At 45.2% G+C, this 19818-nt stretch overlaps 1 protein-coding gene across 1 annotated transcript in view; it reads left to right on the forward strand.

The window, feature by feature from the left end:
• ARFGEF2 (ADP ribosylation factor guanine nucleotide exchange factor 2) overlaps positions 1-19818 on the forward strand; it is a 133506-nt gene that overhangs the window by 93163 nt on the left and 20525 nt on the right. The window contains exons 24-31 of the mRNA XM_049781364.1: positions 758-798; positions 894-1063; positions 6589-6740; positions 7881-8053; positions 11030-11190; positions 12932-13062; positions 13193-13322; positions 16091-16226. Of these exons, the coding sequence (XP_049637321.1) occupies positions 758-798; positions 894-1063; positions 6589-6740; positions 7881-8053; positions 11030-11190; positions 12932-13062; positions 13193-13322; positions 16091-16226 (1094 nt within the window). The remainder of the gene's footprint in view (positions 1-757; positions 799-893; positions 1064-6588; positions 6741-7880; positions 8054-11029; positions 11191-12931; positions 13063-13192; positions 13323-16090; positions 16227-19818) is intronic.

Consider the following 19818-nt stretch of genomic DNA (forward strand, 5'->3'; position numbering starts at 1 on the left):
GGTTTAAATCCCGGCATCCCATATGGTCCCCCGAGCCTGCCAGGAGCGATTTCTGAGCATAGAGCCAGGAATAACCCGTGAGCACTGCCGGGTGTGACCCCAAAACCAAATATAAATAAATAAATAAATAAATAAAATAAGAAGTAATATTCTGTTGTATATACACGTCACATCTTTATCCATTCAGTCATTGTTGGACTCCTGGGTTGTTTCTAATTTTTTTTTTTTTTTTGGTTCTTGGGTCAGACCCGGTGGTGCTCAGGGGTTACTCCTGCCTGTCCTGGCAGGCACGGGGGACCATATCGGACACCAGGATTCGAACCAACCACCTTTGGTCCTGGATCGGCTGCTTGCAAGGCAAACGCCGCTGTGCTATCTCTCCGGGCCCGTTTCTAAATCTTAATAATTTTAAGTTGTGCTTTTGTCTTGATTATTTTTTCAGTAGGAAGTACTTTGTTGTCTTGTTTTGGTGTCACACCCAGCAATGTTCAGGGGATACTCATGGCTCTGTGCTCAGGAATTACTCCTAATAGGGCTTAGGGGACCAAACAAAGTGCCAAGGATTGAACCCAGAGTCAGACACATCAAGGCACGCTCTCTACCCACTGCAATATTTTTCTCTAGCCCCTCATCATTTATTTTAAAAAAGGTACAAGGTCTAACATTTTTTCTTTCTTACTTTTTCTAAGTGTTTGAAATGGAAATTCTAGCCTCCACATCTGATTTTATTTCATTATGTCTGGAATTATTTTCCTAGGATTTTTACTGGATCCACCAGACTGGATGGAAATGCAATAGGTATGTATTTCACTCCCTTGTGCCAATATTAAATGCCTCATTTGTGACCATTCGTTCATTACTAACAAGACATTCTGTGCTTGTTGGATGTGTAGTTGACTTTGTCCGCTGGCTGTGTGCTGTGTCTATGGACGAGCTGGCTTCGCCACATCATCCCCGCATGTTCAGCCTGCAGAAGATTGTGGAGATCTCCTACTATAACATGAATCGTATCCGACTCCAGTGGTCACGAATTTGGCATGTGATAGGAGATCACTTCAATAAGGTAACTACTTTCTTTGAACTGATTTTGGGCCATACCCAAAAACATTGGGTAACCCAGGGCTTACTCCTGGCTCTGAAATTGGGGATTACTCCTGGTGGACTTAGTGGGGGACCAGGTAGGGTACTAATTTTCAAAACCTAAATGCCCTACCTGCTGCTCTATTCCCTCAATGATAAGATAACTTCTAATTAGAAAACCCTTCCAGGGGCCGGAGAGATAGCATAGAGGTAAGGCGTTTGCCTTTAATGCAGAAGGTCATCAGTTCGAATCTGGCTTCCCATATGGTCCCCCGTGCCTGCCAGGAGCAATTTCTGAGCATAGAGACAGGAATTTCGCCTGAGCACTGCCAGGTGTGACCCAAAAACCACAAAAAAGAGAGAGAGAGAGGAGAGGAGAGGAGAGGAGAGGAGGGGAGGGGAGGGGAGGGGAGGGGAGGGGATGGGAGGGGAGGAAAGAAAGAGAAAAAAGAAAAGAAAAGAAAACCACTTCAGGGGCCGGAGCAGTGGCGGAAGTGGTAGGGCATTTGCCTTGTACGTGCTAACCTAGGACAGACCGCTGTTCTATCCCCCGGTGTCCCATATGGTCCCCCAAGCCAGGAGCAATTTCTGAGCCCATAGTCAGGAGTAACCCCTGAGCATCACCAGGTGTAGGCCCCCAAAGAAGAAAAAGAAAGCCACTCCATCTATGTCTATATTCTCCCCACTCAACCTCCAAAAAAAAGATAGGTGACTGAACTCACAAGAGTAATTGAAAATCGGGGCCGGAGAGATAGTATGGAGGTAGGACTTTTGCCTTGCATGCAGAAGGACGGTGGTTCAAATCCCAGCATCCCATATGGTCCCCTGAGCCTGTCAGGAGCGATTTCTGAGCATAAAGCCAGGAGTGACCCCTGAGGGCTGCCGGGTGTGACCCAAAAAACAAAAATAAATAAGATAATAGAAAATTGACCATATATTTTGGTGCCTATGGGTCATTTTTTATATGGACCCAAAGAGCAGTTCAGTCACATACTTAAATATTGACAGAATTCAGACTGAAAAAGCAAATAGTATCAAGTACTTTACTCTCATATATCATGGATATAGGATCATACCACCAAGATCATATGGACAACCATGTTGGTGTTTTATAACATTGCCAATCTTTTTTATTAAAAAAAACTTTAAGGAGCCGGAATGATAGCATGGAGGTAGAGCTTTTTGCCTTGTATGCAGAAGGACAGTAGTTCAAATCCTGGCATCCCTTATGATCCCCTGAGCCTGCCAGGAGCAATTTCTTTTTTTTTTTTTTTTTTTTTTTTTGGTTTTTGGGCCACACCCGGTAACGCTCAGGGGTTACTCCTGGCTATGTGCTCAGAAGTTGCTCCTGGCTTGGGGGACCATATGGGACACCAGGGGATCGAACCGCGGTCCGTCCAAGGCTAGCGCAGGCAAGGCAGGCACCTTACCTTTAGCGCCACCGCCCAGCCCCTCGGAGCAATTTCTGAGCATAGAGCTAGTAACCCCTGAGCACTGCCGGGTATGACCCAAAATAATAATAATAATAATAATAATAATAATAATAATAATAATAATAATTTAAGGGGTCAGAGAGGTGGCCCTAGAGGTAAGTCTTTCTTGTAAGTGCTAGCCTAGGACAGACCTCAGTTCAATCCCCCCCCACCCCCCTCCCGAATCCCATATGGTTCCCCCAAACCAGAGGCAATTTCTGAGTGCATAGCCAGGAGTAACCCCTGAACATCAAAATTGTGTGGCCCAAAACAACAACAACAACAACAATAATAATAATAATTTAAGAGAAAATTGTCTCTGAGCATTAAATATGATATCATTTTTTTTCAAGTGAGGTGTTATTAAATGCAGACTTTCTTCTAACTGAACTAATCAGAGTTCTTTGTTTCCTTTGATTTACTTATCAGCTCAGATTGAGGTACCTAGTAGCACACATCTCTTAGACAAACGTAGTACATGCCAGACAATACAGAGGAGTTGCCTGCATTTAGTGACCTACATTTTATGACAATGTATCTGAGCTAATGGTTTACTAGTACTGTGTAAGGACATATGCCAGCAGTCATTAGGGAAGGCCTCTTTGGACTGATGCTTTTATCTGAACCTTTGCTAAGAGACTGAGACTGAGGCCTGTGCTACTTCTGACCCAGTCAGAAATAGTGGAATAAGTGGTGGCACTCTCGCCTAATGCATTCCATGAGCTCAACCCAGCCCTTTTTCTCATTGTTCCAGGCCAATAGGCCAGTCAGCATAATAGATGTGAGCTTGTTGAGAAAGAAAAAGCGGACCATTATCTTGCCTGGACCCTGTATTCTTTTCCGAATATATGACAACTAAATGGGAACACACATTGCCCCTTTGTTTCAGAAGATCTGACTAATAGCTGTGGAATTCTTTGTTCCTTTGGAAATGATGAGTTTTGGTAAATATTTTTCTTGCTCTTCAAGAGTCTGGGTTCCTGTTTATTACCAGGATTTCTCTTTTATGAGAAAACCTCGGTTTGTAAAGTTATTTTTCCCATTCTGTTGTCAAGACTTCATAACAAGCCTAGTTGTCTCTGGACTATGTTGTGACAAGTTTGGGACATAGCTGGGCAGATAGTAATTGGACAGTTATTTCATGCTTGGCCACTTCATTATGAAAGCCTATTCCAGCTGTTCAGTGCAAAATCAGTGCACCCCTTTAGTTGCTCACTCTGGGCTTTTCCTTCTTTCTGCTACCTCAGAAAGCTGTTGGCCGGGGCCAGAGAGATAGCACAGCAGTAAGGCATTTGCCTTGCATGCAGAAGGACGGTGGTTCAAATTCCGACATCCCACATGGTCCCCCGAGCCTGCTGGGTGCGATTTCTGAGCGTAGAGCCACGAGTAACCCCTGAGCACTTGCGGGTGTGACCCAAAAACCAAAAAAAAAAAAAAAAAAAGAGAGAGAAGAGAAGAGAAAAGAAAAGAAAGCTGTTGGCCTGGTGAACCTGAGCCTGGAGTCTTTATGATTTTATACAGGTTTTTGTTTGTTTGTTTGTTTGTTTATTTGTTTTTTGGGTCACACCCAGCAGCGTTCAGGGGTTACTCCTGGCTCTACATTGAGAAATCACTCCTGGCAAGCTCGGGGACCATATGGGATGCCAGTATTCGAACCACCATCTTTCTTCATGCAAGGCAAATGTCCTACCTCCATGCTATCTCTCCGGCTAATCTTCATGATTTTAATGAACTAGACAACTGGACCCTGCTGAGACCTGGCCTGCCAGCAGAGTGGTCCCAGCCCTCACTTCTCCTCATAGGACCCCTGGTGTCCTGTGTGCACAGAGCTGCAGTTTCAGCACAGTATGTTGGCCTGAAGCAGGAATTCCTGAACCTACCTGCATTTTGAGGCAGAAAATGTCTCTCTTCTTTTTCCCATTGTTGGAGCTGCTGTGCCCTGTGTCACATACTTAGTCACAGTGCATCAGGGGTGACATTGGAAGTGTTGGAGTCTACTCAGTGAGATGATCAGAGATGCTGGGGACAGACTCGGCTTCACTCTGCCACTGAGCCACCCCTAGGACCAAAGAAATATCATCCTTTCTCCTGTGCCTGGATGCAGGGTTCCCAGGCAGAGCCTAAGAAGACTGAGTGTCCCTGGCCAGTGGTTTCTTAGCCATCAGACTGGCTGTGTGGCATGAGAACCTACAGTTCTGGAAATGACCCTGTTCTCTCCAGAAATGCTCAGGAGCATCCTGGGCTGTATGATTGGTGCTGGGGATCAGACAAGAGTTAGTCATATGCAAGACATTAATTCCACGCTATATGAGTAAATTATATTCTTATTAATTTAATTTTTTTTACTTTTTTTTTTCTGTCTGGTTTTTGGGTCATAGTCAGCGATGCTTAGGGATTTACTCTTGGCTCTGTATTCAGGAATCTCTTCTAGTAATGTTCAGGGGACCATATGGAATACCAGAGATTGAACAAGAGTCAGCCACATGCAAATACATTACCTGGTCTATATTTTGGGAGGGTTGGGGGGACACATCTGGCATTGCTCAGGACTTACTCCTGACTCTTCACTCAGGGATGACTCCTTATAGAACTTGACGAATCCTATGAATTGCCAAAAATTAGGTTGGCTGTGTGCAAGGCACGTGCCCTGTCACAGTACTATCTCTCCAACTCCACCCCCCACTTATTTTTAGTTTGTTTCTAATTACATGAAACATATTGCCCTTTAAATATGAAGTGATACTGGGTCATAGGTGAAATGACATTGGTGGTACATTTGGCATTGGAACATTGAATATCTGAAACTATTGTTAAGAAGACTTATAAACCACAATACCTAAACAAAAGCCATACTAAAATTAAAAGTAGCAACTAGAACATCGTTTGGGGAGGATGGACTATACCCAGCTGTGCTCAGGCCTTGTGTTTGTCAGTGCTGAGGGACCACATGCAGTGCTAAGGACTGAAGTGGGATGGCGTGCATGGAGTCATAACCCCTGTGCTATCTCTCTGGCCCTAAAAACACATGATTATCACCAGCCCCAGCCTACCCATCCCCCCATCTAATTACTCATAGGAATTTAGTAAATATCTTTCCAGGTATTTTTCCATGCACATATATATGCATGTACTTAAAGAAATGTAGATGATATTGTCTTAATTTGTGTTGCTTTGTGTATGTGGTTTCACTGTCAGGATTGGTGCTAAGGATCTGCATCCCTTGTACAGGCTTGAGGCATAGTATCTGCACTATATCTCCAGCCCCAAAATACAGCCCCAAAATTTGTTTGTTTTGGGGTTATACCCAGCTGCGCTCAGGAGTTACTCCTGGCTCTATTCTTTTTTTTTTGTTTTGTTTTTTGTTTTTTGTTTTTTTTTGTGTCACACCCGGCAGCGCTCAGGGGTTACTCCTGACTCCATGGTCAGAAATTGCTCCTGGCAAGCTCAGAGGACCATATGGGATGCTAGGATTCAAACCACCGACCTTCTGCATGAAAGGCAAACACCTTACCTCCATGCTATCTCTCCGGTCCCATCCTGGCTTTATTCTAACTGACAGGCACGGGGACTGTATGGGATGCCGGGATTCGAACCACCATCCTTCTGCATGCCTTACCTCCATGCTTTCTCTCCGGCCCCAAACAGTACTTTTAAAAGTCATATTTTGTGTACAACACTAATCTGTTACAATTATATTTTAAATTGTGTCATCTATGGCCAGGAAATGATATTTTCTTTTCTCCTTAGGGTACGTTTCCCCAGAAACTTTATTTGAAGGTTTACTGTCCACTTTACTGTTCAAATCCTCTACTGCCAGAGCCAGAATGATAGCACAGTGGATAGGAGTAGTGCGTTTGCCTTGCACAAGGCCTACCTGTATTTGATCATGGAATTCAATTACCGGCATCCCATATGGTTCCCTGAGCCCTACCAGGAGTAATTTCTGAGTGCAGAGCCATCACTTGCCATGGCCCAAAAACAAAACAAAACAAAGAAACCCTACCCTCATTTTACCTGGCTTCCTGTTTCTGCTCAGGTTGGCTGTAACCCCAATGAAGATGTGGCCATCTTCGCTGTTGACTCATTAAGGCAACTCTCTATGAAGTTTCTTGAGAAGGGAGAATTAGCCAACTTCCGTTTCCAGAAAGATTTTCTGAGACCCTTTGAGCATATTATGAAGAAAAACAGGTATGTGCTTTGGCCTGGAAGTCATATGTTCCCAAACTTAGTTGGTTTACCTTCCTTTTTTACGAAAAATTATGAGGCTGGACAAAAATACATGGGGCTAGAGTGATAGCACAATAGGTAGGGGGCATTTTCCTTGCACATAGCTGATCTGGGTTCAATCCCAAACATCCCATATTGTCCCCTGAGTCTTTAGGAGTGATTTCTGAGCACAGAGCCAGGAGTAACCTGAGCACTGCTGGATGTGGCCCCCAAAAATTAGCACTCATTATCTGCCACGTGTACCAGAAGCAGTGACTGCCCTTCTAGACCCTTACAGACTGGCCCACTGTCTAGTGGAGACAGTACTGCCTACTTGGGAAATCCTGCTCTAACTGCCCTATCAAGGTTTCCTGGGTTATTTTATTTCTTTGTTTTGTTATGTGGGCTTCAGGCTTATGGCTTACTCCTGTCTGTGCCTGGGCCATATGTGGTACCATAGAGAGAACTGGGGTTGGTTGTGTACCAATCAGGTGTCTTACTAGCTCTCTAATTCCTATACCACACTCTTCTGTGGGTAGAAGCTAAAGAAATGAACATAGTATAGTAAGCCACAGTTAAATCTAGAAATCCCAGAAAGACAGATTACACCACTATCTCTTTTTTTGGGGATGTGCCGAGAAGTTCAGAGACCAGAATTCTGCAACATGGTATTTCTGCCCCAGGAGGCAATGAAGGAGTTCATTTGGGACAGCTTTCCCTCTAAAACTGTCACCCAGTTGATTCCCTTTCCTTTCTGTGGTGTTCATACTATGTTGTGGCTGAAAAGCACAGGCAGTGAGAGCCACACTGGGAACATGAGGCACCAGGGATTGACTGTCCATGTACAGGGTGACAAGACAGGTGCTCTGAACCACTGTACCAGTCCTGAGTCTACAATCTTTCTTTTTTATTTTATGTTTATTTTTCCCTGTTTCCCTCATTCTGCCTTTCTGGTCTCAGATCTGTTGCCAGAGCCCAAGTGTTTTTTAGTTATCTCAAATATGTGTGTTAGAGTAAATGTCAATTATGACTTAAGCAAACAAAAAAAAGCAACTTCTTCTGAGTGATAAGCTACCTCACTGCCCAAGTCCAGGACTCACAGCAGCCTCATTTCTTCCTTAGATCTCCAACCATTCGGGACATGGTGATTCGTTGCATCGCCCAGATGGTGAATTCCCAGGCTGCCAACATCCGCTCTGGCTGGAAGAACATCTTTGCCGTATTCCACCAGGCAGCCTCAGACCATGATGGCAACATTGTGGAGCTGGCCTTCCAGACCACAGGGCACATTGTCAGTAAGTGAATCTGCTCTCCCTTCCAACCGGAAGGGAAGATACTTGTTGGCAGTTTCATTTTCTAAAATTGTGCCTGGGAATAAGCTCAGTATTTGACATCCAGACAACAATGAAGCATAGCTCATGTTTGCTTCAGTGTACACGTGTCTTCACCACTCTCAAACCAGCACTCCCAGTGCCTCTGTGATTATTGCAGAGACCCACGTGTGCGGCTGGAGAGATAGCACAGTGGTAGGGTGTTTGCCTTGCACACAGCTGATCCAGGATGGACAGTGATTCGAATCCTGGCATCCTACATGGTCCCGTTCCCCCCCCCCCCCCCCCCGGGCCTGCCAGGAGCGATTTCTGAGTGAAGAGCCAGGCGTAACCCCTGAACACCACCTGGTGTGACCCAAAAATCAAAAAGAAAAAGAGCAGTGAAGTGCTGAAGGGCAGTCTGCAGGAGTCTGAGCAGCGCTTGCTAAGAAAACATCTTTAGTAGGGGTGCACTGTCCTGAGACTGGACTGCTGGCTATTGGTTCTATGATACTGAACCAGCAATACATACTAAGGTATCTAAAAATAACCACACACACACAACTAACCTAGGCACAACCCTCATTGCCCTCTCTCTCACACACACACACACACACACACACACACACACACACACACACGCATGCACGCACATACACACACCTACCTAGGCACACCCTAACTTTTATATCCAAATATTGTGTCTAGAGGCTCAAACCATATTTGTTCTCTCAGAATTTGCTTGATCCGGGGCCGGAGAGATAGCATGGAGGTAAGGTATTTGCCTTTCATGCAGGAGGTCATCGGTTCGAATCCCAGTGTCCCATATGGTCCCCCGTGCCTGCCAGGAGCAATTTCTGAGCCTGGAGCCAGGAATAACTCCTGAGCACTGCCGGGTGTGACCCAAAAACCACAAAAAAAAAAAAAAAAAGAAATTTTGGGGCCGGGCGGTGGCGCTAGAGGTAAGGTGCCTGCCTTGCCTGCGCTAGCCTAGGACGGACCGTGGTTCGATCCCCCGGTGTCCCATATGGTCCCCCAAGCCAGGAGCGACTTCTGAGCACATAGCCAGGAGTAACCCCTGAGCGTCACCGGGTGTGGCCCAAAAACCAAAAAAAAAAAAAAAAAAAAAAGAATTTGCTTGATCCATGTTCTGAGCAACATCGTAGAACACAGCTGCCATGAATGATAAGAAATGGCATTCACTAATCTCCCCCATTTTGCCAGAAAGGAAACAGGCACAGGAAAGTAACACCATTAGGAGGAATTGTAGTTGGTGTTAACAGTAACATTTCAGTCCCCAGGGCAGTGTCCTCCCCTCCAAGTTGACCGGAAATCCCTGCTCCTGCCTCTCCTTCATGTAGTGGGTTTATTCTCAGTCTTTTTGGGAATTCTATTGTCTGAGAATCTTTTAACATTTTCACTTTCTTTCACCTGCTACTCATGTGTTTCTCTTATTTGGTAACTGTAGGATTTTTGAAAGCCTGAGCTTCCTGTGTGGTTGTTTTGCTCTTTGACTTTCTCTGTTTTGCTTTACCTTCAAGACACCTCGCTTGAGGTGTGTCTTTGGGTAGAACCTGAAATGAAGGAAGGTGCCTAAGGCCCAAAAGTGGGGCCTCACTGTGTTTAGCTTCTGTGGACTAGACCACTAAAGGCTGATAATACATGCAGATCACTGTGGCCACCCTAAAGGGTTCTCAGGCTCCACCCTCAAATAGCAAAGTTAGAAAGGACAACATACTTGAGCATCCTGGTGACACTTAGTTTTCATCTCTCACCTGCTTCTATCACTAGGTCACTTTTCTTGTAGGCACATCTCAGAATTTTTTGAATCTAGGAACTAGTGTAGCCCAACTGAACTCACTATATTAATTCATGAGGAATGTGGTAAAAGAGAGAGAAGGAGGGGCCAGAAAGATAGCATGGAGGCAGGGCGTTTGCCTTGCATGCAGAAGGATGGTGGTTTGAATCCTGGGATCACATATGGTTCCCCCAAGCCTGCCAGGAGTAGAGCCAGGAGTAACCCCTGAACGCCACCAGGTATGACCCAAAAACGAGGAGGGGGAGAGGGGGAGAGAGAGGGAGGGGGAAGGGAAGGAAGGAGGGAGGAAGGAAGGAAGGAGGGAGGGAGGGAAGGAAGGGAGGGAGGGGGGAAGGGAGGAAGGAAGGAGGGAAAGAAGAAAGAAAGGAAGAAAGGGAGGAAGGAAAGAGGGAGGGAAAGAAGAGAAAGAAAGAAAGAGAAAGAAAAGAAAGAAAGAAAGAAGAAAGAAAGAAAGAAAGAAAGAAAGGCAGGAAGAAAGAAGAAAGAAAGAAAGAAAGAAAGAAAGAAAGAAGAAAGAAAGAAAGAAAGAAAGAAGAAAGAAAGAAAGAAAGAAAGAGAGAGAGAGAAAGAAAGAGGGAGGGAGGGAGGAAGGAAGGAAGGAAGGAAGGAAGGAGGGAGGGAGGGAGGGAGGGGGGAGGGAGGAAGGAAGGAAGGAAGGAAGGAAGGAAGGAAGGAAGGAAGGAAGGAAGGAAGGAAGGAAGGAAAGGCCAATTGATAGCATAGCAGGTTGCACATTTGTCATACACCCAGCCATCCCAGGTTTGATCCCATATGGTCCCCGAGCCTGCCAGGAGTAATATCTGAGCACAGAGTCAGGACTAACCCCTGAACACTACCAGGTGTAGCCCAAAAACAAAGAGAGGTTGAAAAAAAGGGAGAGAGAGAGAGAGAGAGAGAGAGAGCAGAGAAGAGAGAGCATCCCATTTCTAAACCCTGGTCTTAGAAACTATGTGCTGGGGCCGGAGAGATAGCTTGGAGGTAAGGCGTTTGCCTTTCATGCAGAAGGTCATTGGTTCGAACTCCGGCATCCCATATGGTCCCCCGAGCCTGCCAGGAGTAACCCCTGAGTGCTGCTGGGTGTGACCCAAAAACCAAAAACCAAAAAAAAAAAAAAGGAAACTATGTGCTTTGTCTTTCCCCAGCATCTATTTTCCAGCATCATTTCCCCGCCGCCATCGACTCCTTTCAGGATGCTGTGAAGTGCTTATCAGAGTTTGCCTGCAATGCTGCTTTCCCAGACACCAGCATGGAAGCCATCCGTCTCATCCGCTTCTGCGGGAAGTACGTCTCTGAGAGGCCTCGGGTATGTCTCCCCTCTGCTTGTTTATATGGACAGGAAAAGAGATCTTGCAGAGAATTTTCTACTTCTCTTCTTAGAAATGCACAGCCTAGAGAGACAATACAGTGGGTAGAGTGTTTGCTCTGCACACAGCTGACTGGGTTCAATCCTCAACACCGCGTATGGTTCCCTGAGCACCATCAAGAGTGATCCTAAGGTCAGAGCCAGGAGTAAGTCCTTGAGCACAGTTGGGTGTGGCCCCAAAACAACCAAAAAAATAAAGACCATGATCATTCAAACTTGGGCCTGTATTTCAGGGTGCTGCTTTTGTAGCTTGAATCTTCTGGGGAGCTTCTCCAGGCTCAGTATTCAGAGAGTGCTCCTGGTTGTGCCCAGGACTCATGCAAAACCAAGAATCTCTTTTCAAGTGCAACACAGACATTCCATTGGGGCTGGAGCTATCTGTAGCACAGTGGGTAGGACATTGCTTTGCATACAGCCGACCTGGCTATGACCCCTGGTATCCCATATGGTCCTCGAGCCCATCAGGAGTGATTTCTGAGTGAAGAGCCAGCCAGGAGTCACCCTTGAGCACTGCTGGATGTGGCCCAAAAAAACAAAGTAAACAAACCAAAAAGGGGAAGGAGGCAGGCATTCTAGTCTTTTAGTCATTTTCCACTTCATTTGTTTTTTATAACAAACCATGATATTTCAGCTTCTAAAATTTGGCAAATCTGGGATCCAAAGAGATAGTACAGTTAAGGTGCTTGCCTTGTATGTGAGTACTTCCACTTCACACACAGCCGGAAGTAAGCCCCGAGAACCGCAGGTATGACCCCCCAAAACTATTGAGTGAGGCAAAACTGAAGAAGGTAGATGTTTCTGTTTTTGTTTGGGGGAGTCTTATCCAGTGGTGCTCAGACGTTACTCCTGAGGAGGGCTCAATCCTGGTGGGACATAGGCACCATCTGCAATGCTGGGAATCCAACCAAAGTTGGCTAAATAATAGGCAAATGCCATATCTGCTATACTGTCAGCTTCAAAGCTAGATGTTTCTGAACTCATCTGTGGAGTGGGGCTGTTACATGTTTCTGGCTGATGGCATTGTTGTGAGGATTGTTGATTTTTGTGAAGCACCCATAGCAAACACTCGTTCATAGTAGATGCTATTGTTAGTTTGAGTGACATGTTCTAACAGTGCCTTCCCAGGAAGAAAAAGGTACCCAATCTTCCTGGATGGTTTTTCCATTCCCATTTGACCTTCAGTGCTCTTCATAATGTAAGAATTCCTCTACCCTTGAACTCTTGCTATCTTCTCTTCCAGCTCCTTGTAAAACTCAATACTGGGGCCCGGAGTGGTGGTGCAAGTGGTAAGGCTTCTGCCTTTCCTGCACTAACCTAGGATGGACACAGTTTGATCCCCAAGCCAGGAGCGATTTCTGAGCGCATAGCCAGGAATAACCCCTGAGCGTCACCGGGTGTGGGCCCGCCCAAAAAAAAAAACCCCAAACATACACACACACACACACACACACACACACACACACACACACACACACACACACACACACACACAAACTCAACATTGGTTCAGGTAGGTCTCAGAGATGCTGCTTTGTGCTCTCAGTGCTCATCCTCATACATCCCTGCTCATCCTGTATGGAGCATTCCAAAAAATGGAAGCTGGGACTTTCACCCTCATCTAGTTTCTTTGATTCTCTTCATTGCTTGCTTGGTTGGCATCTGAGAGTGACTTACTTTGTAGGTGCTACAAGAATACACCAGTGATGACATGAATGTGGCTCCTGGTGACAGGGTCTGGGTCCGAGGCTGGTTCCCCATCCTCTTCGAACTTTCCTGCATCATTAACAGATGCAAGCTTGACGTGCGGACAAGGTAACTGTCTCAAGGAGATGCCCCTACTACCCCTGAACCCCGAAGTGCTCACTCTGCTGACCCCACGTGCTCTCCTGCACTGTTACTTCCCTAAGCCCATTCCCTCCTCTACTCTGGTTGTTTCCTCCAGAGGACTCACAGTCATGTTTGAGATCATGAAGAGCTACGGCCACACTTTTGAGAAGCACTGGTGGCAGGACCTATTTCGGATCGTCTTCAGGATTTATGATAATATGAAACTTCCTGAGCAGCAGTCAGAGGTGAGTGATGAATAAAGAAAGCCCTGCTGGATCTTCCACGAACCCTCAGAGACTTGGTAGGCCAGAAGCTATATGGGAGCGTGGGACCAGAGCTCTGGTGCAGCAGGTAGGGCCCTTGACTTGCATGCTGCCAACCCAGTTTACATCCTATATGGTTTTCAGAGCCTGCCACAGTGACTGCTGAGGGTAGAGCCAGAAATAAGCCCTGAGCACCTTCAGGTGTGGCCCAAAGCAATAATAGCAGTAGCTAAAATGCAGAGCTGCTAAAGTTGGGGGTCTTTGTTAAAAGAAATGTTTTTCTTTTTACAGTTATCCCATCTCCCCTTCCTGTCATTGTTCCTGGGTTGTGATATTCAGCTCTGCCTTCATTTGTTCCTGAGTTGTGATGCCCAGGCTGTGGGGCTTACACACTTGGCCTAGTGCACATGCACATCTGGCTCTGGGGCAGCCAGAAACAGTCCGTGGTACTGGGGTCTGAGGACAGCCGGCTGCCAGGCTCACAAAGCCAGAGCTGCCCAGATCACACACCTGGCACATGTGACACTCCACAATTGTAACTTGTGATCCTCTGCTTCAATAGAGATGCTTTTAGCCAGTGTTCTTCAACCACTGAACCACTGGGCTAGTCTGTAGGTATGAAAAGGTTGAAGATCACTAGTTTGGGCAGGACCCCACTCAGCACCATCAGACCCCAGTACATTTCCAGATCTTTACATTGAACCATCCATGTAATTTTTTTGTTTGTTTATTTGTTTCTTTTCGGGCCACACCTGTTTGATGCTCAGGGGTTACTCCTGGCTAAGGGCTCAGAAATTGCCCTTGGCTTGGGGGACCATATGGGACGCTGGGGGATCGAACCACGGATCTTTCTTGTCTAGCACTTGCAAGGCAGATACCTTATCTCTAACGCCACCTCGCCAGCCCCGTACATTGAACCATTCAATCCAGTTGGTCAGATATCACAGGAGTGATCCTACGCTCACTGAACACTGCTGGAGATTCCTCCAAACATTTTTTTAATGGGGGCCAAAACAATAGAATATAGATTCAGGCTCTACCTTGTTTATGGGAACCCTGGTTCAATCCAGGGTACCTTAAGTATTCCGTGGGTGCAGCTTTGAAGGCCCCAGAGCAGCTCCACAGCTCAGATCCTGGACCTCCTGAGCACTATTTGAGATGCACAAACAATAAATAATTAAAAATCTATTAAGGAGAGTCTGGAGAGATAGCATGGATGTAGAGTGTTTGTCTTGCATGCAGAAGGACAGTGGTTTGAGTCCCTGCATCCCATATGGTCCCCCAAGCATGCCAGGGGTGATTTCTGAGCATAGAACCAGGAGTAACCCCTGAGAGCTGCCGGGTGTGACCCAAAAATCAAAACCAGGGGCCGGAGAGATAGCACAGTGGCATTTGCCTTGCAAGCAGCCGATCCAGGACCTAAGGTTGTTGGTTCGAATCCGGGTGTCCCATATGGTCCCCTGTGCCTGCTATTTCTGAGCAGATAGCCAGGAGTAACCCCTGAGCAATGCCGGGTGTGGCCCCAAAACCAAAAAAAAAAAAAAATCAAAACCAAAAAAAAAATCTACTAAGGAAATAAAATCTATTAAAGGTTCTGGAATGTGGCTCAGTGGTAGAGCACATTCAGGCCATGGTGCTGAAAATAAAAGTTTGGGGCTTTTTTTGTTTGTTTTGTTTTGGGGCCAAACTTGTTGATGCTCAGGGGTTACTCCTGGCTATGCATTCAGAATTTGCTCCTGGCTTGGGGGGACCATATGGGATGCTGGGGGATCGAACCACGGTTCGTCCTAGGCTAGCAAGGCCTTACCTCTAGTGCCACTGCTCCAGCCCCAAGGTTTGGTTTTTTTTTAAGGTTTTTAATCAAATTTTACTAGGAGATGATGTTGACAGTTGCAGGACTTTTTTCATTGTTATTTTTTACTGTTGTGCTGAACCAATTCACTGAAAGTATATCAGTAAAAAAAAAAAAAAGGAAAAAAAGGAAAGTATATCAGTAGTGATGGGGATCCAATCTTATGCTTCTCATATGCAGGGCCTATGTTGTACCTGAGCTACATCCTTGGTCTCCAAAGGAACATAACCTGGTAGGATTCAAGGGCTACCCCTAGTAGATGCCCCCAGTCCTTTGATTGCACCCCAGCCCTTTGAGATTTTTTTTTTTTTTTATGGGCCACACTCAGTGGTACTAAGGTTATTCCTGGCTCTATGCTCAGAAACCAATCCTGGCAGGCTCAGGGGACCATATAGGATGTCAGGGATCAAACCCAGGTCTTTGCATGCAAAGCAAATGCTCTACCTTTTGTGCTATCATTCCATTCCCTGAGCTGTCTTTTCTTTTTGTTTTGTTCCCAGAAAAACATGAGTAAACCTTTCCAAGTCTCTTGTTGTTTTTCCCTTCGGGACCATGGAGTAGGAAAAGGATAATCTCTCTCAAGGTCTTTATACTATGTTGGTGGACATGAACATTTGGTTACATCATCAGGTTGCTTTTCAGAACAGTTTTGGTAATTTTATTTTTAGGGGGCCACACCCAGCAGTGCTTAGGCCCCAGAAAACACTCCCAGAAATGTTAATGGTGTGTGTGTTGAGTCTGCAGTGCCAGAGGTTAAACCCAGGATTCCACATGCAGAACATAAGCTCCAACCCTGTGAGCATTTTCCTGGGTCCTGTTTTGCTTATATTTTGATTAGCATGTCAATCTCATCCCACCAAAAGTGACTTTTATACATTATCTTTTGTGATCTTTCCAGAAATCCGAATGGATGACAACAACTTGCAATCATGCCCTTTATGCGATCTGTGATGTGTTCACCCAATTTTATGAAGCTCTGAATGAAGTGCTTCTTTCTGATGTATTTGCACAGTTACAGTGGTGTGTGAAACAAGGTACTCTTGTGTCTCTGGGGCATTACTTTTTCTGACATAGTCCTTCCTGAGAAGAATAAGCGCTTCAACATAGAAAAGAACAGCTTTAATGCCAAGGAATGCAGTGTGTAATTGGTGAAAATGCAAGTTAATTAAATTTTAATTATTTACAATCTCATTCTAATACAGTTTGGTAGGGGTGATACTGTAGGTGTGGGCCACACCTGGCAGTGCATAGGTGCTACTCCCTACTCTGTGCTTAAAGATTGCTCTGAGAGGTGCTCTGAGGACAACGATATGGTGTCACTGATTTAACCATCATCAGCTGCGTTCAAGGCAGGCACTTTAAACCTGTTCTATTTCTCTAACCCTATGAAATATTTTTAAAATTGAATGTATGAATGGGGCCAGAGCGATAGCACAGTGGTAGGGCAATGTGAACCCCCGTGCCAGCCAGGAGCGATTTCTGAGCAGAGCCAATAGGAACCCCTGAGTGCAGCTATGTGACCCAAAAACCAAAATAATAATAATAATAATAATAATAATAATAATAATAATAATAACAATAATAATAATAATAAATTGAATGTATGAAATAGAACACTTGCTTTGCATGCTGCTGACCCAGGTACAATCCCTTGCACTGCATATTGATCCCCAAGTACCATCAGGAGTGATCCCTGAACACAGAGCCAGGAGTAAGCCCTGAGCACCATCAGGTATAGCCCCCCAAAAATAAATAAAAATTGAATGTAGTTCATCTTTCTGTGTGTGTATGTGGTACAGGGATCAAATCTAGATTTTACATATACATTGGATAAATACTCTACTACTAAGCTATTTTCTTTTTCTTTTTTTTTTGGGGGGGGGGGGCCACACCCGGCGTTGCTCAGGGGTGACTCCTGGCTGTCTGCTTAGAAATAGCTCTTGGCAGGCACTGGGGACCATATGGGACACCAGGATTCGAATCAACCACCTTTGGTCCTGTATCAGCCGCTTGCAAGGCAAACACCGCTGTGCTATCTCTCCGGGCCTGCATGTCTAGGTTTGATTCTTGTCACCATGCACGGCCCCTCTACTACCCAAGTACCTATTTGGTATTTGGAGCAGGCCTTGGGGACCACCCATCATGGCCCCAAACAAAAGAAAATGGGAAGTGGCTGATAATGAATACAAGGCTTCTTTGGGATAAGATAAAACTTCTAAATGTTCGCACACAACTCAAAGAGCAATGATAAAAGTAAAGTATACACTTCAAAAGTATGGCTTTACTTTACTTTCAAAGTAAAGTATACACTTCAAAAGCATGGCTTTACATGGGGCCATAGCAATAGCACAGAGGTAAGGCATTGCCTTGCATGCAACCAACACAGGACAGATGATGGTTTGAATCCAGGCATCTCATAAGCTATTTTCTTGCTGTGCTATCTCTCCGGGCCCATACTAAGCTATTTTCTTGGCTATATCAGTGTACACTTTTATTTTTTTAAGCAAAAGCAGGTTTTATTTTAAGATTCTGAGAAAGGAGAGGAAGAGGATGAGAAAGAGAAAGAGTAACGTGCCTGAGAGAGTGCAAGTACATAGCCTGGCATGAAAGTACACATTTCTGGGGGCCGGAGAGATAGCATGGAGATAGCGATTTCTGAGCATTAAAACAGGAGTAACCCCTGAGCGCTGCCGGGTATGACCCAAAAAACAAACAAAAAAAAGTACACATTTCTAGGGACCAGAGAGATAGCACAGTAGTAGGCCATTTGCCTTGCATGCAGCCAAACCCAGGACAGACAATGATTCGAATCCTGGCACTCCATATGGTCTTCCGAGCCAGCCAGGAGCAATTTCTGAGCACAGAGCCAGGAGTAACCCCTGAGCACCGCTGGGTGTGACCCCCCTCCAAAAAAAAGAAAGTACACATCTCTAAAGGGAAGATGTGTGCACCATATGGGCTGGCAACACAGTTGTGTCCATTTTTGTTTAAGCATCTTGATTCACAGACATGTTTGTAATAGAGTTTCAGTCATATAAAGAACACCCCTCCTTCACCAGTGCAACATTCCCATCACCAATGCCCCCCAGCTTCCTCCTCCCCGCCCCCCGCCTGTATTTGAGACAGGCTTTCTACTTCCCTCACTCATTGTTATGATAGTTGTCAGTGTATATATTTCTCTAATTGCACTCACCACTCTTTGTGGTGAGCTTCGTATTGTGAGCTGGTCCTTCCAGTCCTCATCTCTATTGTCCCTGACCATTATTACAATTATGTCTTTTATTTTTCTTAAAATCCATAGATGAGAGAAACTATTCTGTGTCAATTTGTCTCCCTCTGACTTACTCACTCAGCATAATAGATTCCATGTACATCCACGTATAGGGAAATTTCATGACTTCTTCTCACCTGACAGCTGCATAACATTCCATTGTGTAGATGTACCAGTTTCTTTAGTCATTCATCTGTTGAAGGGCATCTTGGTTGTTTCCAGAGTCTGGCTATTTTAAATAGTGCTGCAATGAATGTAAGTGTGAGAAAGGCATGTTTTTTGTTATTTGTATGTCTTGTGTTTTGGGGCCACACCTGAGGTTATTTCTGGTTCTGTACTAAAGAATCACTCTTGAGGGCTTGGGGATCTAACCAAGGTCAGGCATGTGAAAGGCAATGCCTGCTGTATTACTGTTCTAGTCCATCTTTTGTTTGTTTGTTTTTAATGTGTATATTTTTCAGGTTTTTTGGGGGCCACTCTTGGCAGTATATCATATTTTTGTTCGTTTTGGGGCCCCACCCAGTGATGTTTAGGGCTTACTCCTGATCTCTACTCAGGGATCACTCTATTGTTACTCAGGGGATCGTGTAAGGTGTCAGGGATCAAACCTAGGTAGGCAAGTGCCCTCCTCACTGTATTATCATTCAAGATCCCAATACATAGCAACTGTTTGAGCTTTTCTTATCTCTATCAATAAAATTAGGATAATTTGATATCTTCTTGGAAGTTACCCCACACCCGGCAGTGCTCAAGGCTTATTTCTGGCTCTGCACTCAGGGATTACTCCTAGAGGGGCTTAGGGGATCATATGGGATCTGCCTGGGTACTTACTATCTCTGTAGTCCCAAATTTTATATCTTTTTTTTTTTTATGGTTTTTGGGCCACACCCGGCGATGTTCAGGGGTTACTCCTGGCTGTCTGCTCAGAAATAGCTCCTGGCAGGCACGGGGGACCATATGGGACACCGATATTTGAACCAACCACCTTTGGTCCTGCATCGGCTGCTTGCAAGGCAAACACCGCTGCGCTATCTCTCCGGGCCCCAAATTTTATATCTTAATAATCTATTAACTATAAGTTTTAAACTATAAAACAATCAATGCTATTGTAGTACTTTATTAATTCACAAACTGATCCAGGGGTCTGGAGCAATAGTATGGTAGGTAGGGTGCTGACTTTGCATGTAGCCAACCCAGATTTGATTAATAGCACCCCTCTGGTCTCCCAAGCCCTGTCAGGAGTGATCCTTAAGCACAAAGACAGGAGTGATCCTTGTGTACTGCTTGGTATGGACCACCAAGATAAATAATCAAAACAATAAAATCCTGGACCATAGAGTTTATTCAGTGGGCTA

The sequence above is a fragment of the Suncus etruscus genome, chromosome 9 (genome assembly GCF_024139225.1).
Source record: "Suncus etruscus isolate mSunEtr1 chromosome 9, mSunEtr1.pri.cur, whole genome shotgun sequence".
NCBI lineage: Eukaryota > Metazoa > Chordata > Mammalia > Eulipotyphla > Soricidae > Suncus > Suncus etruscus.